The sequence below is a fragment of the Leucoraja erinacea genome, unplaced genomic scaffold (assembly GCF_028641065.1).
Source record: "Leucoraja erinacea ecotype New England unplaced genomic scaffold, Leri_hhj_1 Leri_104S, whole genome shotgun sequence".
NCBI classification, from domain to species: Eukaryota; Metazoa; Chordata; class Chondrichthyes; order Rajiformes; family Rajidae; genus Leucoraja; species Leucoraja erinaceus.
In genome coordinates, this window is record NW_026575286.1 from 258,656 (window position 1) to 281,714 (window position 23,059).

Below are 23,059 nucleotides of genomic sequence, written 5' to 3' on the forward strand. Positions count from 1 at the left end.
CGGTGGCGGCGCAGCGCTGGAATACCAGCTGGGAGCGGGCAATGCCTTTCCGGGTCGCTGTGCGGTAAGCTTCGGAGCGCTGTGGCCGCCGACTCCCAACATTGCGGAGCTGGGGCTGCTTGCGAGTATTAAAGTTCTCTGGAGAATTAAAGTTTCCCCCTTCACCCACCACAACATAAAAGCCCTCCAAACTAACTGACTAACATCTAAGCAATGATTTACAGATGTTTAAGTGTCTCCCTCCAGGTTTCAGAGCTTTTCGGTTTCCAGAATTTCGGATAAAAGGTTGTGCACCTGTACCATACTACTTGAAACAGTGAAGATATGACATTTTTAATGTTCTGTGCTAAAATCTCTCAAGTATTGTAAAACTACACATATGGAACAAGCTGCCTGAGGACGAGGTTGAGGCAGGTACTATAACAACATTTGGACAGGTACACGGATAGGTAAGGTGAGAGCGATATGCGAGCAAATGGGAATAGCGTAGAGGAGCATTGCGGTTGGCATGGAAGAGTTGGATCAAAAGGCCTGATTCCATGCTAAATTATGTTATAACTCTAAAGTCAATGAAACCTAGAAAGTATTTAAGTACATCTTATAACATCGTCCTTGGATATGCATGGGTAAAGTACTGAAGTTACAACAAATAGCAAGAAAACTGCCTTTGAACCTTCCCCTCCAAACCCATTGGTGTATAATTTGGTTTTATTACCATTTTAAATCTCTTTAATTAGGTCTGTTAACTTTTGCATTAGATTTTAATTTATTACTCTTCATCTGCCAAAATTCTCTTTTGGCTAACACTATTCAGAACACAATTTGTGATCAAAATAATCAAGCATACAATAAATATAGCAATGGTTACAATTGAAACTATCACTGATATGTTAACATCATTTGGGTGCTCAATTAAAGGTACAAAGACAGAAGCTTTGGCCACATTTGACATTTCAGAAACCCGCCGATTTTCATCATATGCACGGACAGCAAAATACAGAGTTGCCCCGTTTTGCAGTTCTCTATGTTCGAGAACAATTGTGGCTGTTTCTCTGGAACCAAATGATCGTGGTTTCATACTGGTCAAATTAACCAGATTAACATTGAAGAAGTTGTCTCTAAGTTGCAGCAGGTTGTCACTTATTCTCATTTCATAGTGCGAAGCTAAAAGATTAAGGAAATAATGGAATACCCAGTATAAATAGGCAGGTTCATTGGTATCATTTAAAAATAAATTGGATAGGCATATGGATGAGAAGGGAATGGAGGGTTATGGTACGAGTGCAGGCAGGTGGGACTAAGGGGAAAAAAATTTGTTCGGCATGGACTTGTAGGGCCGAGATGGCCTGTTTCCGTGCTGTAATTGTTATATGGTTATATGGTTAAATAAAAGTACAGGCCATTCTCAAAAATGGATAATGATAACTTGGCACACCCGACTGAGAATCTGTGGTCTTTGACTGCGGAATATGAGAAACAGCAATTGAGAACTTTGACTTCATGCATCAAGACTACTCAGGAGCCTAACATCCCACAAACTGCCAAATTGCCATCTCACTTTAACTGCCTAATTAATGGAAGAGTCTGCGGTTACCACATTGGTCAACAATAGATTTACTAGAATGTTGCCTGGGTTTCAGCAACTAAGTTACAGAGAAAGGTTGAACAAGTTATGGCTTTATTCTTTGGAGCGCAGAAGGTTAAGGGGGGGACTTGGTTCGAGGGGGGGGACTTGTTAAGGGGGGGACTTGTTATTTTTATAATTTAAAAATAAATTGGATAGTTATATGGACGGGAAAGGAATGGAGGGTTATGGTCTGAGCGCAGGTATATGGGACTAGGGGAGAATACGTGTTCAGCACGGACTTGAAGGGTCGAGGTGGCCTGTTTCCGTGCCGTAATTGTTATATGGTTATAATAGCTATCTCATAACTAACAAACCAGTGGAAGCAAGTCATCTTCGATCCCAAAGGATGGGCTAAAAATAAGAAGGAGATTGCATAACTGGGTGGCACAGTGGCACAGCAGTAGAGTTGTTGCCTTATAGCTCCAGAGACGCGGGTTCAATCCTGACTACGGGCGCTTGTCTGTACGAAGTTTCTACGTTTAAACCGTGACCTGCGTGGTGCTCCGGTTTCTTCCCACACTCCAAAGACGTACAGGTTTTAGGTTAATTGGCTTGGTATAATTGTGAATTGTCCTTAGTATGTGTGGGATAGTATAAGTGTGCAGGGATCGCTGGTCGGCTTGAATTCAGTGGGTCGGAGGGCCTGTTTCCGTGTTGTATCAATGAACTAAAAAAAAAAAAAAAAACCAACTGCTGTTACTGATATTGTCTACATCTGATGGTCTTACTATTGCCTCCACTTCTTTCTCTTTTCATCTGAGATGCTCTTAATAAATCACCAGTTTATCCAATTTGTTCATGTATGCGAGTGTGTGGGTGCTTCTGTCTGTATGTGCATATGAACATTACTGTCTATTTGTTTCCTTATACATTTGGATGGACAGCAAGACCGCTTCATCATAAGCTTGTCTTCTGAATGGGAGTAATCATAGAATCCTTCTGAATCCTCCAGCACTCTGTATTTTTTGTTTGGCTCTGAAGTTGAAAGGGGCTGTGGTGGCTCAGTGGGACGGGCAGTGGCTCTGGGGAAGGGGTTGCGTTTCAGGTCGAGACCCTTCTTCAGACAATCACAAGTACGCTCACAGACTAGATTTCAGTTCAGTCTGAAGAAGGGGCTTCTCTCCAGAGTCCCTGCGCTGCCTGTCCTGCTGAGCTACCCCAGCTTTTGTCTATCTTCAATTTCAGAGTTAAATAAAAAACTTTTATGGGGAGCTTATAGCATCAAGAACGATGTTGCTGTACTGAAGGATAGCCAAGTCTATCCCTCATTGCTAGCAGCTGATGGGAAGTGGCTGAAAAATGGGAAGTGGCTGTAAAAGGACAGTGCTGCCGGGGAGGGGGGGGGGGGGGGGGGGGGGGGGGGGGGGGGGGGGGGGGGGGGGGGGGGGGGGGGGGGGGGGGGGGGGGGGGGAGAGAGTTCTTTTCACAGCGTGCGGATAGTTTGGCCAGGGGTAAATTTGCAGGGAGCGCAGGAGCGTTGTGAAGGAGGGGGTCGGGGATCATGCTAGCATCCAGCTCGAGCGGGTCCGCAGGCAATGGATAACAGGACAGCGGGTGGTGGAGCTATGTCAGTGTGAGTTACTTCAATTGGTCCCTTGTTCATGCTGACACAGGAGTAAGCTCCACTGCCCACTGTCCTATTATCCATCACCCACTGACCCACTCCGCTCTATGATCTTTGCTCTTGAGCTGGTCCCCTCACTGTTCAGAGATAATTTCCACAGGTGAGCAGGCCGGCAGTAGGCGCTGAGATGGCAGTCGGTTCCGCTGTCCGGTCCCGACGGCCACTCGTAGCCACATGAGCTGCTTCCCTCTCCAGCCACAATGCTGTGGCTCCGCGCCCGGAGCGCCGTGGCAGCGGTGAGCGAGTGGGTTACTGGCATGATCCCCGACCCCTTCCTTCTCAATGCTCCTGCCCTCCCCGCAACATTACCACCGACCAGACACCACACGCTGTGAAAGGAACACTCCCCCCCCCAATTGGTCCCTTGAACTAGTATTGTCATTCAATAAGATCACAACTAATTCAACTTGTCCCGGTGTGCTCCCGTATTCCCCACCGTCTCTCCGCCTGCCATCACCCTCCACCCCCCACCCATTCAGTAATTCAGAAAGAAGGACATTTGGAAGCCTTGGGCAAATTGAATTGTTACTTTCTTTATTTTTCGTTTTACGGAGAGAACAATCTGCGCATGCGTGATTTAAGATTTTTTAAAAAGCCTACTGACTGCCTACCCCGAGTAATTACGGCACCAGCCTGAATACGACTCATTTATAATTATATATTTATATTTCTATGAAATTTGTTCCAAATTGGGCCCCGCACCTTCTAAGGCCGGCCCTGTCCGAGTCATTGCAAATTCAGCCCCCTTACCAGGATTTGAGAACATGGTCTTAAGCTGACAGTTTTGTGCATTACATTACCAGAGAGATTACTTATTTAAATGCGATGAGTAGCGATCCTTTACAGACAACAAAAAAGCATGTACGTATACTTTTAATGAGAAACCACTATTAAATAGTTAAATAAGAAACTTTCTGGCTATCTAGACCAACATGCACCACACGTTCAACATCTCCCAAAGCCCTGAACTGAAAGTTATGCCGTGGGGACGGTCAGCATCTCTGAGGACACCAGAAACGTTGCCTATCCGTATCCTCTAGAGATGCTGCCTGACCAGCTGAGTTAATCCTGCACTCCTCTGGCAGTTTGTATTTAGAATAATTGCATTGTATTTGTTTATTTTCTTGTGCTTTTTCTGCCCTCATCATAATAGATCCACTAATCACATCCTGCACCCAAAAATTGTCACAATAAAATGGATATTGATACTCCTCGCCAATAGTTCCACGTTCCCAACTCATACCCCGCCAAAGCTTGACTTGCCATTACTGTACTAGGTGTCTCACCAGGAGTATCAGTCCATGTCAATAATTGTTTTTTAAAATGCTGCCAGCACTTTTATAATTGTTCACGTTTTATGTGTAGAATTAGGCCATTTGGTCCATCGAGTCATGGCTGATCTCTGCCTCTTAATCCCATTTTCCTGCCTTCTCCCCATAACCCTTGACATCCATTCTAATCAATAATTTGTCTGTCTCTGCTGTAGAAATATCCACTCACTTGGCCTCCGCAGCCCTAAGTGCCAATGAGTGCCACAGATTAACTACCCTCTGACTTAAGAAGCTCCTCCTCACCTCCTTTCTAACAAGCACTCTTTAAGTCTATGACCACTGACTCTCCCACGTGGAAACATCCTTTCCACTATGCCTTTCATTATTCTGTAAGTTTCATTTAAATCCCCCCCCTCAACCTTCTAAGCTCCAGCGAGTACAGGTCCAGTGCTGTCAAACGCTCACCATATGCTTAACCCACTTATTCCTTGAATTATTCTTGTAAACATCCTCTGGACCCTCTCCAGAGCAAGCATATCCATCCTCAGATATGGGGCCCAAATTTGCACACAGTACTCCAAAAGTGGCCTGACCAGCACCTTATAAAGCCTCAGCATTACATCTTTGTTTTTGTATTCCAGTTCTCTTGATATAAATGCTAGCGTTGAATTTGCCTTCACCTCATTCATTGCTTCTCTGTGTTGCAACAGTATTTAGTGATGAAGGCACTTGGAGGGAAGAACAGCTACATTACTGACTGGATTACTGCATTTCGTTGTCTCTGTACTGTACACTGACAATGACAATTAAAGTTGAATCTGAATCTGGTATTTTAGGAACTTTAGAGAAACTACAAAGATTAATTAGTTTAAAATCAGAACAATTTACCTTTGCCTTGATCATAGTCTCCTCCTGGCGCTGTCCATTCCAGCTTAATTCTATTTTTAACTATTGTTGCTTGAAGATCTGTGATTTTACATGGTCTGAAGTCAATACTGAGTGCTTCTGAGGGGACTAAAATTGTTCCTCCTGATTTGACCCTTTGGAAGCCTCCTAATTGAGCCACAAGACACTACTTGTTTGGAAGATTTGCTGAATGTGTTTGGATATTTCCTATATGAAAACAATAAGGTGCACATCATTAAGATTTGCGACATAAACTTAAAGGGAACTTATCAAAGCCACTGGAAATAGAAATTGAGAACATTAGTCAAACAAACAGGTCATTTTCATCTTGGAAAGCTGGAATAAACCAGATGCCTTGGAGATCAGTACAAGGCTCTCAAGTATTTATAGTTTACATTAATGACCTAGATGAATGAGCCATGTGCAATGTAGTCAACTTTATAGACCAGAGGGATCATGGAGTGCAGGTACATAGTTCCCTGAAAGTGATGTCCCAAGTAAAAAGGGTGGTAACAAAATATTTTGGTATGTTGGCCTAAATCTGTCAGGGTATTGGGTATACAAGATACATTTATTGGTCACATATACCAATTGGTACAATAAAATGTATAGTCAGGGTATTGAGTATAGAAATCAGGACATTATATCACAATTGTACAAGATTTTGGTAAGACATTGGCATGGACAAGTTGTGCTAAAGGACCCGTTTCCATGCTTCATAACTCTATAACTCAATCTATGACTGATACAAAGATAGGTAGAAAAGTGAGCTATAAGGAGGATGCCAAGAGCTCACGAGATATATAGTTGGAGTAATAGGAGGGAAATGTGGCAGATGAAAAAAAAAAATAGATTATCCATTTTGAAGAAAAGCATACAAAGATGTAACAAAGTAATTAAGAACACAAATTAAGTTTGGAAGATTGTTGGAGTAAAACTTTAGGGTCCTGCTAAGACCACCTCCAATGCACAGAATATAGTTGTGAACTTATTTACGGAAGGATATAGTTGCCTTAGAACTGATGGCATAAATGTTCACGAGATTGGGTCTTCGATTGAATGAGTTGATTTTGGCGAGAAAAAAACCCAGCAGAATGGGCTTATGTTAGCAATGTCACAAAATTTTGAGATTTTAAAAATCAAGTCTGCAATTTATCCCATCAGGTAAAGCATAAACAGAAGTTTAATTTGACACCTAATTCACTTTCACATCTTCATTATTAAAAATGTTATAGCCATTTTAATACTTGAAAATTAGCATCTTGTTCCCTATTGCTTTTCCATTGACAACTCGAAAGCTGTGATCGAGGACAGTCAAAAGCCCATAACTTTCTTAAAAATTTAAACCCAATATCAGCAGTAAAAACACTGCCGGTTTATATATTTACTTAATCACATTTTCGCCGATTGTTGTGCGTTTTTTAAAAGAAAACTGCCGAGAACGGCAGTTGGAACGATTTTTCAGCATCAGGAGTTGCCCGAGGAAATATATCTCGGACTGGCAGGAGAAAATGACATTTTAATCCCCCCCCCCCCAAAGGCACCAAAGTCATGCACACGGCCAGTGACAGAACTGCAGCGCTGCTGGAGGTAAGTTTTGTAACATACCTACTTATGTTGTTTGAAATTTGGAAGAATGAGAGACTTTACTGGAATATACAGAATTCTGAGAGGGCTTGACCAAAGTACCTTCTTTAAGAGTGTTTCCCTGCTGGGAGAGGCTTGAATTGGAAAGTATAGATTCAGGATAGGAGTCCATCTACAAAAATGAAATAAGAAAGGATTTCGTCTTTCAGACCGTCATGAATTTTAGGAATTATCCTTTTTTAGGGAATGGTCAGGAAAATGGACTTGAGGGCAAAAGTCAGATGAGGTAAGATTGTTGAGCATCGCTTAGTTGACCAAAGAAAGGTAGGGGAGCCAATTGTATAGAGGATACCAAGGGATATAGTAAGGTTAAGTGAGTAAACAGAGATTTAGCTAATAGAATACATTTGAATCATTCAAAAATACAGAATGGAAACAGGCCCTTCGGCCCATTTAGTCCATAGCAACCATCAATGCTCCGTTCACACAAATCCTATATTATACCATTTTACCATTCTTTCCCCCATGCACTAAAGAATTTACAACAATATGTTCCATAGCAGCTAAGATCAGTAGTTCACTTTGGTTTTAAACCCTGATTGCTGCAATGACATTGTCAAATGTTTTTACCATTTTTTGTGTACTGTGGAGCATGTCCTCCTCTTCTGAGTGCCACTTGTGCCATCCTTTTCTCTCCCTGTACATGCACATTAACACTATATCTTCCAGCTCCATTTAACATGAGGAAATACTTGGAGTAAATACCATCATCGCTGTTCACATCAGCACCTGAAGGGATAAAAGAAGAGGAGAAACTTGTATTAATGTTATGGGGTAGCATTTGTTGAATTTAATAAAGATTGCTGCTGGCTGTTGATGCAAGGGATAGTGTTGGAAGAGCTTAAAAAAAAAAAGAACTAAATTAGACCTTGCAGGGTGTTCATCCCAATCACGTGATTCCTGCAGGCTGCAGCACTACACAGCAAAGCACCTGACATGGAATTCATGGTACTCAGCTAGACATGGAACCTGGGAATGACACTGGAACCTTCTCTGCTTCCTTGGCAATGGCTGATCCTGTAATTTCGAAAAGGTAAGCCAAGTGGACATTAGATGGTTATGGGTTAGTGATGAGGGTTGTATAGCATAGGTGGAATGCAGAGTGCATCCACGCGTGGTATGTATCTTCTCCCCTCAACAAGGACCAGTGGCTGGCCCCATCCACCCTTGGTGGAGTTGAGACAACTATTTTTGCTCCTCATGTTCATTTTTGATCTGAACACTCGGGTAATCCACTTCCATGAGATGAAAGAGGAACACACCGAGAAGGGACGTTTTTGCCCCAGTCCCAATGAGAGCTGGTAATACGGGAATTCCCGGAGAGTTATCACCCCTGGATCCACCATCGCTCTTTTGGTTGAGATGTGGAAAAGTCAAGTGAAGGTTCTGATTTGATTGGCTTACCATTGAAACGGGCAAAGGACATCTGAACCTAACACGCATCGTTGAGTCTTCCTCCAATTTCTTTAATATATTTTTACGGAAAGGGGACCAGAATTAGATGCAACCCCATTACACATATTTCTAATAATGGTACACCACGGTACACTTGCTCATTCACGAGGACATTCTACGTATCCTACCTAAGCCATCGTCATAAAGCTTCTGTTTAATCGGAGGACCACTGGGACGTTCAATAATAGCTGTCACATTGGCATGCAGGACTGGTAGAAATCCATGAGTAACCTCCACGTAGATAATGATTGGGCTCATGATGTCTTTTTTGTTCATGTATACATTGACATTCACTGGGGGAATTTCTGCGTCTGCTGCTCGTGATGTAACAGAGGTTGTTACAAACTGTTTGATTCCATGATTCAGGATGTTGTAGATCCAATTTCCAGTCTGGGAAACAAACATTGATTATTTATACATCAAGGAGCCCCCTCTAAAATCTTTCTATACACTAGCAAAGTCACAAATTCAGTCTCTTGCCTCTGTGGACGAATTATTATCCATATTGCATACTCAGGAGAGAAGGAATGGCTGCAACACTTACTCCTGATTACTATCCAGAAAATGCCATGAGAAATGTTTCTGAGTGTAATCAAGCAACCTTAAATGAATTAATTGTCATGAGCAAAACACAAAGCACTAGAATAACTTGGAGGAAGACAAAAAGCTGGAGAAACTCAGCGGGCGAGGCAGCATCTATGGAGTGAAGAAATGGGTGACGTTTCGGGTCTCGAGTCGAAACGTCACCCATTCCTTCGCTCCATAGATGCTGCCTCACCCGCTGAGTTTCTCCAGCTTTTTGTCTACCTTCGATTTTTCCAGCATTTGCAGTTCTTTCTTAAACGGAATAACTCTGAGGATCGGGCAACATTTGTGGAGGGAATGGACAGGCGACATTTTGAATTGGTACCATTCTTCAGACTGATTGTAGTAAGAGGGAGAAAGCTGGAAAATGGAGGTGGGGCCAGGAAAAAGCTGGCAGGTGGTGGGCAGATACAGGTGAGGAGGATTTGTTTGGCAGTAGGGTGGAGTTAGTTTAGGAAGGCTAGACTTGAAAATGAGACGGAAGGATGTATGATGAGGAAAGAAGAGGAGTGTGATGTTAAGCTAGAGGGAGGGATGTTGGTGGAAGGGGTCAGTGGGCAAGAATGGAGGGAACGTGTGGCGAGATAATGGGGAGAATTGCATGTGTACTTGGGACGAGGGGCACACGAAAGAGGGGTGGGGGATATTACTTAAACTTAAAGAATTCGATGATCAAACTTGTAAGTTACTCAAGTGAAATATGAGGTATTGTTTCTCCAGATTCACTACCCGCTGATTAAAGAAATTCCTTCTCATCTCCATTGTAAAGATACGTCCTTTTATTCTGAAGCTGCGCCCCCTGGTCCTAGCCACACCAGCCTTTGTTTTCGGCTTCTTCAAACCCAAACTGTCACCTATCCATGTTCTGCAGAGATGCTGCCTGACCCGCTGAGTTACTCCAGCACTTTTTTTTTAAAAGAAGTCTTTGACAGCTTAGCAAAGCTTAGGCTCCACCTTTACAGATCATTCACTGTTTTATCTTTGAAGGTGTAAAATATTAGAAGACAATTAATAATTAAATAACTGGTGCAGTATCAAACTAATTTCTGAGGTGGTAGGGTGGGGAAATGTAACAGGAGTGAACTTTGCCATTAGACTGCGTCTTTGAGGTGAATAATTAAAAATTATCAAACAATTATTGCCAAATATGCTCAGGACTTTCATATCTTTGATCTGTTGGCATTTATTCAGAAGATTTGTTAGGTCAAATATATCATGCATTTTGGTCCATACCTGTGCAGTGCCTTGAATCTTAAGATGGGCTGTGTGTTCTGTTTGATTTATCCTGAAGTCATCGTGGTTGTATGTTTTTCCACTAGGGTTACGTACAATCACAATAGGAGCCTGGGCATCCCAAGTAACCACAAACATGGTGTCATTTCCAACAGTCTTATCAAAAACAACCGTGCCATTCATCCATGTGCCGTTGTCGATCCTTGTTCCTGAACGTTCAAGCTGAGACCAAACAAATGGAATTGTTAGTTTACATTGCGGCAATCAGTGAGCAAGAATAATGATTGGAAAAGAAGTATCTGAAAAGCAATCAAACCTGGATTGGCTGATGATTAATGTCACTGTTTGTTGCGACCAATGCACTGAATGCATCAATTAATCCATTCGAATCCAAATTATCAGTTGCTGCAAACTGTAAACCTCCTGCAGAATGAACAAACTTTATAATCAACATAGATAATACCAATGGCCAGAGGTAACTGAAAATTAAACCAGAAGCAGATACTATGAGTTTATGAACTTTGACCATTGAAAAAATTACTTGGAAGTAAAACTATTTATACATTATAGCCCAGGTTTTACGCCGCCTGCCGACCCTTTCTCCCCTCCGTTGTCCGCCACACTGCCTGCCGCCCCACGTATGCCTTGGTCCCTGCCATCTCAGCTCTTCCAGCCCCGCTCTCCGCCTGGCAGCCCTCGTTCCCCTGCCCGTCCACCCGCTGCGCCTGCATCCCCTCCTCTGACTCCGCCTACTCTTTCTCCTCCTGGATCCCCGGTTCGGTCACCGCTCCGGCCCCTGCTCTTCCTGCAGTGGGGGGAGATGGCGAGCTGCGTACCCGGTCCGGGTGGCTGGTTAAGCCGCCTGTCCGCTATGGTGAATTTGCTTAGCTGTTTGCTCATCTGTTGTTTAACTGTTTGCTTACCTGCTCGTAGCGCATGAGCCGTGGTCGCCCCGTCACTACTGTATTGCTTTTGTTTCCAAGGGGAAGGATGTAGATGACATGTGCATGTACCTTTAATATAGTGACCTCACCACTACTAACCACTCCCCATATCAGAAGTATAATTGCAACCTCCCCACCCATTGATCGCTCTCTAGCTCCTGTGACAGACCACGTACAGCTAGGGCAGTAACGTTTGTGTATTATCAATAAATAGTAGTAAAGACACAGTGTGTTGATGACTCCTCTTTACAGTGCCTATCTGTGGTTTGAACTAGCATCTGCAGTTCCTTCCTGCACGGCCCAGGTTTTAACCCTAGTTGGTTGTAGAAATAACATCCTGTGGCAAGTGACTCATCTACTTTTCATCCACCTAGAAGACCCAAGTTAGGAGTATAATGAAATATTATCTGCTACTTGATTGGTATTTTCTATGCCACTTAAAACATTCATTCTTTCCACCACCATCTAACAGTCACTACTTTGTGGTCTATCCACAAAATGTACCACAAAAGCTATTTTGAGTCCTCAATGGTCATCACCAGGAAAGGCATTAGTAGGTACATAGAGCACCCTTCCTCCAGATAACATACAATCCTGGAAATATATTGCCATGCTTCATTGTTATTGGGTCAACATCTTGTGACTCCCATCTACCTCATTGGTGACCTGCAGACTATCCTTGGTTGGAGTTTACTGGCTTTACCTTACACTAAATGTTATTCCCTTATCAAGTGACCATACGCTGTAAATGGCTCGGTTGTACACATGTATTGTCTTTAATCTGACAAAAGCTTTTCACTGTACCTCGGTACACGTGACAAAAAACTGAACCTAAACGTGTAGGAAAGAACTGCAGATACTGGTTTAAACCAAAGATAGACACAAAAAGCTGGAGTAACTCAGCGGGTTAGACAGCATCCCTGGAGAAAAGGAATAGGTGCCGTTTTGGGTCGAGACTCTTCTTTAGACTGAACGTCAACCCGAAACATCACCTATTCCATTTTTCCAGAGATGCTGTCTGACCCACTGAGTTACTGCAGCTTTTTGTGTTTATCTTCTGAGCCTAACTGTATTGTGTAAGTTTTTGAGTGCTATTGACGGGGAGAGCTGTTGAGATTGATTTCTTTCACAGCTGAACCCGAAAAGAGGTGTGTAGTCTAAGGATAAAGGGTCAGCCATTTAGGGATTAAAAAATACCATTTTTTTACATGGAGATTGTAAATATTTGGAAGTCAATATCTCAGTAGGCTAAGGACTCATTGCATATAATCAGACTAATATGGGATAGAGTTTTAGTGTTCCTGGGATAATGAAGCCGGGAAATATGCTTAGTTCACAGGATCAGCTATGAATTTAATGAAGACGGAGCAGGCATAAAGGGCAGTTCAGCCATTTCCGACTTTTAGGTTTCATGGACTGTAGAAATTCAGTGCCAGCTTCTTAACAGCCATGAGTTATGAGCTATAAATATTATTTTTGCCAGTTATCCTGTGGATGAATAAACAATGTTATTGTTTTCATTATTGTGAATTTATAGACATGACTCTTACTTTTACAGTGACATATAGAATCTTGGTGTCAAATATTATGGATATTTATATCTGAAATTTTAACCAGATACATTGCAGACAGCTTATGATACTTCCAGTATTTGCACAATAAAACAAACCTACATGCCCCTAGTAGTGCAGAAACTAATTTTCCTTGCCAATGCCATTATGTGTGAGCTATCAATGCATACATTTAGAATCCCTGCACCTACTTTTTTTAAGTGGAATTTAGCTAAATTGAATTTAATAAATTTAATTAATAATAATAAATTTGAATTTAGCTAAATTGAAAACAGATGGAGGCGTCCCACAAGGATGTGCTGGGGTCTCATCTGTTCATCATTTATTATTATGGATTTAAAGACAGGGCTCCTGGAACAAGGATGGGTTCATCAATATCACTGAAGGGCCAAATATCCTACTTACTGAGGCTTCGAGATGGTAAGTATTCTCAGCAGAAGTGTGAAGGAGATAAAAATACATTGATAAATAAGTGAGCTACAATGTGCCGACAAATGTAATTATGAGGTTGTTAAAGAAGGAACTGCAGATGCTGGAAAATCGAAGGTAGACAAAAATGCTGGAGAAACTCAGCGGGTGAGGCAGCATGGAGCGAAGGAAATAATGATGACGTTGTCCACTTTGTTCCATAATGGTCAAGTTGAGATTTTTATCATATGCACAAGACTTTAGACTTAAGAGATACAGCGCGGAAACAGGCCCTTTAGCCCACCAAGTCTGCGCCGACCATCGATCACTCCCCATATGCTAACTCCTACACTCGAGGGACAATTTACAATTTTGCAGAATCCAATTAACCTACAAACCTACACGGCTTTGGAATGTGGAAGGAAACCAGAGCACCTGGAGAAAGCCCAGAAGGTCACAAGGAGAACGTACAGACTCCACACAGATAGCACCAGTAGTCAGGATCAAACCGGGTCTCAGGCACAGTAAGGTAGCAATTCTACCTCGGCACCATTGTGCTGCTGAAGTATGGTGAGGTACAGGTACAATGAAAATCTCAGGCCCATAGGCTCAAACAACGGTAAAAATCATAAATTAAGCATAAATTGTACATTATTCATGCAAATTTCACAGGACGGTGGAAGAAACTGTACAAAACAAAAATAAGACATGAAAAAATATACCAGGCCAGTGCAAGAGGTGGTCCATAGGGTTCTGTTGCTAAAATAGGATTAGGGTTCTGCAGAACATGATAGTTGTAGTAAACTAGTTCCGGAACCTTCTGGTGTATATCTCCTGCCCGACGGTAGCGGTGAGAAGAGCGCATGACCTGAATAGTGGGGATCCCTAATGATAAATGATGCCTTCTTAAGGCTGCCGCAGGTTTGAGTCATCTTGCAATGGTGAAAAGCAAGAAAGAGTGCATGTCTATAAGTTTCCTGGGGTCCATTTACAAGAATCACTAACATGCATTAGTCAAGGTAGGAAAATAATTTCATTTGGTACATATTGAGGCCATTCATCTCATCAATGCTAGTTCTCAGGAGCAACTGCATTCTCCTACTTATTTCCCAATTATTTCTTCTTTTTCTCGTACCCATTAACTTCATTACAATTCTCCTAATTGCCTTTTAAGCTAGGGCATTCGGAGCAATTTACAGTCGGTAATTAACCTACCAACTTGCATTTCTTGGAATGTACCTACTTACTGAGGCATTCCATTTCTATTCCCCAGGGATCCAAGTGTTTATCCAATGACTGGGAGAGCTTAGCCTAGTTGTTGACCAACAATATGGATGTTTGATTAGATTTGTGCCAAGCCTACCAAACAGAGAAATTGGGAGTTTCCATAATGTTATTCCATGGCTAAGCATTCTTCATTGTAAACCCACTACTAGCTCTGTCCCATGGTACGAGTTCATTCCAAGAGCTCTCCCGAGTTTGCCCTGATTCGAACTCGGAGATTTACATGTTGAAAAATCTTCACGAGTCTTCCCGTGCTTACCTGCCGTTTGCGAGTCTTCCCGAGTACCTGCTGTTAGCGTTAAGAGCCGCTAAGAGACGTCCCCGAGCTGCAAAGTACCTGCTACATTCATTCTCTGTGCTTACCACGAGTTTGATTTTTTTTAAACTGGGGAGAGCTCTTGGAATGAACTCGTACCGTGGGACAGGGCTTTAATACCTGTGCTACAGAACTTGGAACAAGAATTGCAGAGGAGATCAATAACAATTACCTGTCATAATGGAGAGCTGCTCTAGTTCTTCAGTCGCATTTTGCCCTATTGCTATGGTGTGGATTATGGCTCCACTTTGCTCCACCTCTGCAAAGCAACCGTTTATTCCATTGTCCTCACCAAGAACCACCAATATGATTTCATCACCACTTGTAGAACCATCATCTGCACGAAGTACCTACGAAGCAATCAATTAGGAACATCGGATCATAAGAGTAGGAAACACAAAAGATTTCCTCAAACCTAGAAACAAAGAACTGCAGATGCTGCTTTATACCAAAGATTGACACAAAGTGCTGGAGTCACTCAGCGGGTCAGGTAGCATCTGTGGAGAAAGAGGATGGGTGACTTTTCAGGTCGGTACATAAAAGGTCGCCAGTCTAAATTAACTTTTGTTTCTCTCTACATTTTCTCTCCACACTGAGCAAAATACTTCTAATATATTCTGGTTTTACCTTCATAAGAAACATACTAAGTTTGCTTAATTGTCTAATATACCCTGTGACCTGTGGAGGGAGAAACAGAGTTGGCCATTCATTATTGATCTGAAAATATTATTTTTGTTTCTCTCCCCACAGTTGCTGCGTAACCCCTGCCGAGTAATTCCAGCACTCTGGGCTTTTAATCTTGAACAATGGATTCTGCGAAACACGAAGTGTTGCAGTAACTCAGCAGGTCAGGCAGCACCTGTGGAGGGAATAGGTAGACAACATTTCAAGTCGGCACCTTCCTTCAGAGTCAAAGACTTCAGATTAGGTGATAGGGGGGTCCATGTGTTTTACTGTTTTTACTTCCTTGTATAGCAATTCTACATTTGCGTTTAGTTTTGTTTAGTTTAGAGATACAGAATGGAAACAGTCCCTTCAGCCCACCAAGTCCACATTGTCTATAGATAACTCGGGGTAGAGAGGCCAATTTATCTACACACCCGCACAACTTTGGCGTGTGGAAGGAAAATCTGGAAAAGCACCTGGAAAAAAACCCACGCGGTCAAAGGGAGAACGTGCAAACTCCACACAGACAGCACCCAAGGTCAGGATCGAACCCAGGTCTCTGGCACTATGACGCAGCAGCTCTATTAGCTGTGCAACTCTGCTGTCCCCCATTCAATGCTAGCAATGCAGTGAAATGGAATGCCTAAAACTAATGAATTATTGAAAATCTTTTATTCAGTTGAATTATTGAAAATCTTACCGCAAATCCAGACCTAACTCCTATGCAGATATTTCTTCCCCCACTGGCTGTTGCGGGCAGCAGTTGTACAAGTTCATTCCTGGCATCATCACCATCAATTAATTTCAGCTTTGAGTCAGTAAATGCAGCAGAATGAAAACTAACTATTCCGACGTGCGAGCCATCTTCAATGATCTGGAGTAAGAATACTTTGGCTGCTTGTTGGAGCTTATTTACACGATTCTCCTATGAACAAGAACATAAGTTTCAATGTACAAGGTGATGGTCACAAAAATCAGTCACTTCTTTGTAGAGACAAGGAACTGCAGATGCTGGAATCTTCAGCAAAACACAAAGTGCTGGAGGAACTCAGTGGGTCAGGCAGCATCTCTGGAGGGAATGGACAGGCAATGGTTTAGAGATACAGCATGGAAACAGGCCCTTTTGCCCACCAAGTCCACTGCTATTCACACCAGTTCTGTTTCCTTGCTATAAAATGCAATCTTCTATTAATTTCTAAACAAAAAGTTCTGTTTGATTATAAAATGCATTCTGCATAAACTGGGCGTGAAAGTTTTGGGAACGAAAGTTACTGACAAGAAGAATTCAATATTAGTTATTGCAGGTCAGTTTTGGTGTGAAAACCTATTCTATGAAATGTATATTGAGAAAGACCTTACCAACCCCATGCTTGCTGAGACATCAAGGACTAAGCAAACAACACGGTGCTTGGCCTGAAGAAACGTGAATGTTGGGATGACGGATCCAGTGTGGGGTGAGGAACTGTTTTTGAAATCCTCCGACTTGCTGATCATGTCCCAAATGCTCCTGTAATTGCATATTCTGTTCTGTTAGTTGGGGACTTCAGCATTGTGAGTCTTGTCATCACAGAATTTATCCGCCTGGATAATGAAAATAAATATCATGGATTTTAGGAACGATGCCAAACACACAAGGAAAAAAACATTAAGGTAAACTATACACATAATATATTATTAATACATCAAGACTTTAGACGAGGCATGAATAAAATAAAAATGAAAAATGAGTAGGTTTTATAACAGATTCTCAATACACAGTTTAGGCTTCGGCACAAAGTTAAACATTAGTCCCTACCTTTTTATAGTCAAAAATTCATAAAGCACAGATACTATCCCTTTGGCCAACATATCCATGCCAAGTATCGTTAACCCATCTGTACTAATCACACTTTCCTTGCCAAGAAGCTTCTTAAAAGTTGGACGTGTCTCTCCTTCCACCATCCACTCTGGCTGTACATTCCAGACTCTTAAGCAACCTTTGGGTGAATTAATACTTCCTCAGATTTCTTCTAAACTTTTTTTTTTACTTTCTGAGTATAGACACCTCTGCCATGGGGAGAAATGTGGGTGAAAATAAAATGGGATTAGTGTAGGATTAGAACAAAATGTGTGTTTGCTGATCGGCGTGGACTTGTGGCACCTTCAAGCCCACGTTTGTTTTGCACCTTGTCACCGCTGGCGACTTGCCAGCAGCCGCATGAGAAGGTCCAGCCGCAAGAGCTCAATAGCAACTCCAAGGTCAGATGCACTAATTGGCCTTAACTGCACACAGGTTATGATTGGTGAGAATGTAGATAAAAAGGGCTTCTGGAATAAACGTGACACAAGGTGGCTGGCTAAGTGTCACGGAAAAGCAAATCTGCTGGCGAATGCCCTATCAAAACTGGAGGTGGATGCTCTGAATGTGGTCACACTCATCGATTTTTATGCCATGGCTCGCGCGCAGCATTGATCCCAATCTTATCCATTGACGCTAGACGCATACAGCCCTAAAATTGGAAGATGTACTGTACTTATCGGTGACATGAGAGAAACCATCATATGTGACACTTCCACTGGTAAACCAAGGTCGTTTGTGCCTAGGCCGATGCATCGAGAAGTTTTCAGCGTGCTGCACAACTTATCACATCCGGGCAAGAAGACTACGATAAAACTAGTCTCCAAATGTTTCATCTGGCCTTTCATCAAGTGTGACATTGGATTATGGGCGAAGACTTGTCTACCGTGTCAACAATCCAGGCACACTAGGGCCTAATTTGGTGAGTTTCCTGTACCGACCCGTTTCTAGCACGTGCCTCCTGGACTTTGTCGGCCCACTCTCACTATCAAGACAATACACATATCTGCTCACTTGTGAAGACCGGTTGACAAGATGGCAAGATGCTACCCCAGTCATCAACATTTCAGCGTAAAGAATAACCCCAGCTTTTGTTGACCGATGGATTTTGGTCTTTGTACGATCACAACAGACCAAGGACTGCAATTCGTGTCTGTGCTGTTTCAAACACTAACCGACCTCTTGGGTACGAACCGGATTTGAACGACTGCGTATCACCCATAAGCGAACGGCCTGATTGAAATGTTCCATCACCAGTTGAAAGCCGCTTTAGCAGCCGGAGGAGACGCATCGCACTGGAGTGAACGGTTGCCTCTGGTTCTGCTTGGCATTCATACAGCGGTGACGGCAGACCTAGGATGTTCATCGGCGGAAATTGTTTACGGCACAACCCCGAAGCTGCCGGCGAATTTTGTAAAACCAATCCCCAAAGACAGATCTTATGATCCAAGCACGTATGTCGATCAATTACGGCAAACTATGCAGCATCTCAGGCCAACACCGACACGGTGAACACCTGTAATGGTCTACGTGCCTGCTGACCTCCAATGCTGCACGCATGTTTAGGCCCAACAAGACGCCGTCCTCCGACCTCTTCAGCAAGCATACGATGGCCCTTTCCAAGTCATCCAACGCCTACCCAAGAGTTTTTGATCAAATGGAACGGAAAAACTGACACTGTATCTGTTGACCGGTTAAAGCCAGCATATGTCGAGAACCAACCGACTACCTCACCCACTGAACCGTCGAAGTCACAAGAACCTAACACTTTCTGTCAAAGACTTCCCACACTGCAATACCAAACAAGTTCAGGCCATAAAATCAACCCGCCAGACCGGTATGCAGCAGGACAAAGCCAGATCGTCGCCACCTTGTATGACTCGGTGGCTGTGGGGGGAGCTGTGGTGCCTTCATGCCCACGTTGGTTTTGCATACAGCCTGTCACCACTGGCGACTCGCCAGCAGCCTCATGGGAAGGCCCAGCCACAAGAGCCCAATAACAACTCCAAGGTCAGATGCACTAATTCGCCTTATCTGCACATGGGTTATGATTGGTGAGAATGTAAGTAAAAAGGGCTTGTTGAATAAACATGACACAAGGTGTCTAGCTCAGCTAAGTGTTGTTTGTTCTTTGCTTTCTGTCGTGAGATCTGTATCGGAACTGCCAATTCTGCTATAGCTTATCCATCTTTAATATAAAATCAGCTTTTCTCTCCCTGCCTGATGTCGGGTGTTTCCAGCATTCTTCTCTGCCGCAGTACTGGCCCACAAAATACAGCTTTTATATGTCCGTACATTTGTTTTCTCTCTGTCTCTGTTTCTCTCTTTAGTTGATCTCACTAATCTATCAACTAGATGCGTAGATGCCTTCATAAGCAGCTTGTCACTAAGGCAACCCTGGCCTCACATCTTCAGAGATATTCCTCCTCTCCTTCCCTCTCTGCAACTTCAAACACATTTGTTTTCTCACTTTCCAGATTCTGATGAAGAGTCTTTCACCTGAAACATTAACTCCATTTCTCTTTCCATAGATACTGAACAGTTGAATATTTCCAGCATTATTGTGGAGTCATAGCGTTATATGGCATGAAAATAAACCATTTGATCCAACTTGCCCATGCTGACCAAGATGCCTCATCGATGCTAGTCCTACCTGCCCGCTTTTGACCCATATGCCTCTAAACCTTTCCCACCTATGTACCTATCTCAACTACCTCCCCCTCGGGTTGCCCCTATTAAATCTTTTCCCTCTCACCTGTTGTCCTCTTGTTGTTGATTCCCCTGCTCTGGGTAAAATATCTATTCCCCTCATCATTTTATACTCAATATACACAATTTTCCATTTTTATTTCAGGCAGCTCTTGAGTTTTGTAACCTTGTCCAGAAATCCCAGAGGACATTTCACACTGTACAAAAATATTCAATGAGAATCCTACCTTGTTGCATCAGCAGTACCATCACTATTTATATAAGAGGGCATCAAATCATCATATTCATCAAATACTCCCCATTGAAGATGGGCCCATTCATGAACGAATGCTTGCCCTATGGAAATAAAAGTACTTTTGCTCAAACTAATGAAACCAATCCAGTAAAAAGTAAATAGTATTTTAAATAAACTTATATATTGGCACAATTCTCATGAATGTAAAATAAACTCAATGGCATAAAATTATTTTCTGAGACGCTTAAATGAAATAAAGTTCTGTTCCAACGGTTGTGTACTGGGGATTTCCACGCTGACAGTAAAAAGTGTAGAAGTGGCGAGGAGAAGGACAAATCACAGGTTGGTGACCTGTTTTTCCGGAGCTCCCGCAACACCAGCTGCGTCCGCTGGACTGGAGGACCGCAGCTTTGGCGGCTTCGACCACCCCGGGCCGTGGAGTTTGAACCGGCCCATTCGCGGCGCTTGGATTCAACCGCGGGACTGACTTACTTACCATCGCCCGGCGGGGTCACAACATCCGAAGCCTGGATTGCCTCGGCGCAGAGGGAGAACAAGGGAGGAAGAGACAGACTTTAAGACTTTTGCCTTCCATCACAGTGAGGAGGTGCCTGGTGAACTTACTGTGGTGGATGTTAAACTTGTGTTTATTGTGTGTTTTTGTCATTTTTATTATATGTATGACTGCAAGGCAACAACATTTCTTTCAGACCTTTCGATCTGAATGACAAAAATAAAATTCAATTCAATTCAATTCAATCACTGGCAAACTGAATGAGGTGATGGGTGCATCGAGCCTTCATAGCAAGCTGCAGCTTGGAATGTGTAAAATGGCACCGAAGACTGGCGACTATTACAAATGGACTCAGTAGGCTCCATAGGTTTCCATGCATGGAGTACTTAATCAGGGATTGTCTTCAGGTGTGCCAATAGTCACACTTTATATGCAATGTATATGCAATAATCTAATGTATATGCAAAAAGTGTATTTCACTGTACCTTTGGTACACGTGACAATAAAATGAACCCCCAAAAAAAAGAACTAAGAAAAAATGCTGGAAATATTTAGCAAGTCAGGCAGCAACTGTTGAGAGAGAGAAACAGTTAATACTTCAGGTTGAAAACCCATCAGCAGAATTGGAGCAATACAAGATGGGCTTATGTTGCAGAGAATGGAGGTTCCACAGAAGCTTCATAAACAGATTATCAGCAAGGAACCCCTGCCTCACCCTATCAGAGGTGCTCCCCTTCTCTCTTTCCATCCCTTGATTCTCCTCTGCATTAAAACTCACATTTTCCACTTTTCCAACAAATTCTGTGATTAATAGATTTTCCTTTGGTGAGATTTTAATGGGATGAATCAACGATCGTGTTATTGAATGTTGGAACGGGATCAAAGGGTTAAAACCTCAACTCCTGCCCCTATGTGTCTTGATAATCTCATACTCAGACCAGGGGGAAATCTTTTAGGACCGAGATGAGAAAAACATTTTTCACACAGAGAGTGGTGAATCTCTGGAATTCTCTGCCACAGAAGGTAGTTGAGGCCAGTTCATTGGTTATATTTAAGAGGGAGTTAGATGTGACCCTTGTGGCTAAAGGTATGGAGAGAAGGCAGGTACAGGATACTGAGTTGGATGATCAGCCATGATCATATTGAATGGCGGTGCAGGCTCGAAGGTTCGAATGGCCTACTCCTGCACCTAATTTCTATGTTTCTATATACTACAGCTTGCTAACTCTTAAAATCACATACCTCTTGAGCCATAAGCTGAAGCCACGTTGTCGTTTAGTATGAAGTTTGGGGTGAAGTGAATCTAGCGACCCTTCTCGCCACAACCACGAGGTTGCAGGGTGTACGGAGCATCTCGACGTTTCAGATAAGGTGCAGCAATGATCACATCTGCCTATGTATGAAAATTACACGTTTCCATGTGAAACTCCCTGTAAGATCCACAAGCTTGCAAAGTAATGCACCATCTAGAACAAATATGTAAATGCATGCTTGCAATCTAGTGTAGATTTTTCATGTGGTCCTCTTGCATATTAGAAACAAAGAACTGCAGGTAGACACAAAATGCTGGAGTAACACAGCTGAACATGCAGCATCTCTGGATAGCAGGAATGGGTGACGTTTTGGGTTGAGACCCTTCTTCAGACTCCTCGTCGGAGGAGGAGAACTTCTTTAAAGTAGGCATACCTTGAGGAGATTAAGCAGTGGAGCAGACAAAATGCGTAGGAAGGAACTGCAGATGCTAGGTTGTCAGAGAGAAATGCTTCAAAATAGCCATACCTTGAGGAGATTTTGCAGATGCAGGTTTACCAAAAAGAATGGCACAAAGTACTGAAGTCACTCAGCGGGTCAGGCAGCATATCTGGAGAACATGGATACCTGACTTTTTGGATTGGGACCCTTCTTCAGACTGAAGACGGATCCTGACCCAAAGCGTCATCTATCCGTGTTGTCCAGAGATGTTACCCGAGCCGCTGAGTTACTCCAGTGTTTTGTGTCTTTTCTTGCATGTTAGCTTGGGTCGACATATGTAAGAGTTCTCTTTAATCATATGTCCCCTCAAATTGTGTTTTCCAAGAAGAACCATCCATTTCTCAATTCTAATCTTTCTGCTGAAATATCAAATTCAAGGAACTATTATCATAATTTGTTTTCCCTATCCTCTCATAGGGTCATGGAGTGATACAGTGTGGAAACGGGAAATTCATGCCCAACTCGCCCACACCGG

At 42.8% G+C, this 23,059-nt stretch overlaps 2 protein-coding genes across 2 annotated transcripts; both read right to left on the reverse strand.

The window, feature by feature from the left end:
* Nucleotides 1-394: 394 nt before the first annotated feature.
* LOC129715171 (calcium-activated chloride channel regulator 4A-like) lies at nucleotides 395-5,591 on the reverse strand (the record flags this gene model as incomplete). The annotated part of the gene is made up of 2 exons (XM_055665040.1): nucleotides 395-1,164; nucleotides 5,411-5,591. Coding segments are annotated over 2 exons (576 nt in total), but the record flags the coding sequence as incomplete, so codon positions are not given.
* LOC129715172 (calcium-activated chloride channel regulator 1-like) lies at nucleotides 5,589-17,031 on the reverse strand. Its single transcript, XM_055665041.1, has 8 exons — nucleotides 16,897-17,031; nucleotides 16,238-16,462; nucleotides 15,044-15,221; nucleotides 10,665-10,771; nucleotides 10,349-10,570; nucleotides 8,659-8,920; nucleotides 7,646-7,804; nucleotides 5,589-5,635 (listed from the first exon to the last, which is right to left on the reverse strand). Exons 1-8 carry the CDS (start codon nucleotides 17,029-17,031, stop codon nucleotides 5,595-5,597), a joined length of 1,329 nt encoding a protein of 442 aa, XP_055521016.1. The 3' UTR covers nucleotides 5,589-5,594.
* Nucleotides 17,032-23,059: the final 6,028 nt, after the last annotated feature.

Coding starts and splice junctions, on each gene's coding strand:
- LOC129715172 (XM_055665041.1), bottom strand. CDS start 17,031: ATGATCAGCAAGTCGGAGGATTTCAAAAACAGTTCCTCACCCCACACT. Junction 16,463..16,896: donor TCTCAGCAAGCATGGGGTTG/GTAAGGTCTTTC, acceptor TCTTGTTCATAG/GAGAATCGTGTAAATAAGCT. Junction 7,805..8,658: donor GCTTTATGACGATGGCTTAG/GTAGGATACGTA, acceptor TTATCCCTTCAG/GTGCTGATGTGAACAGCGAT.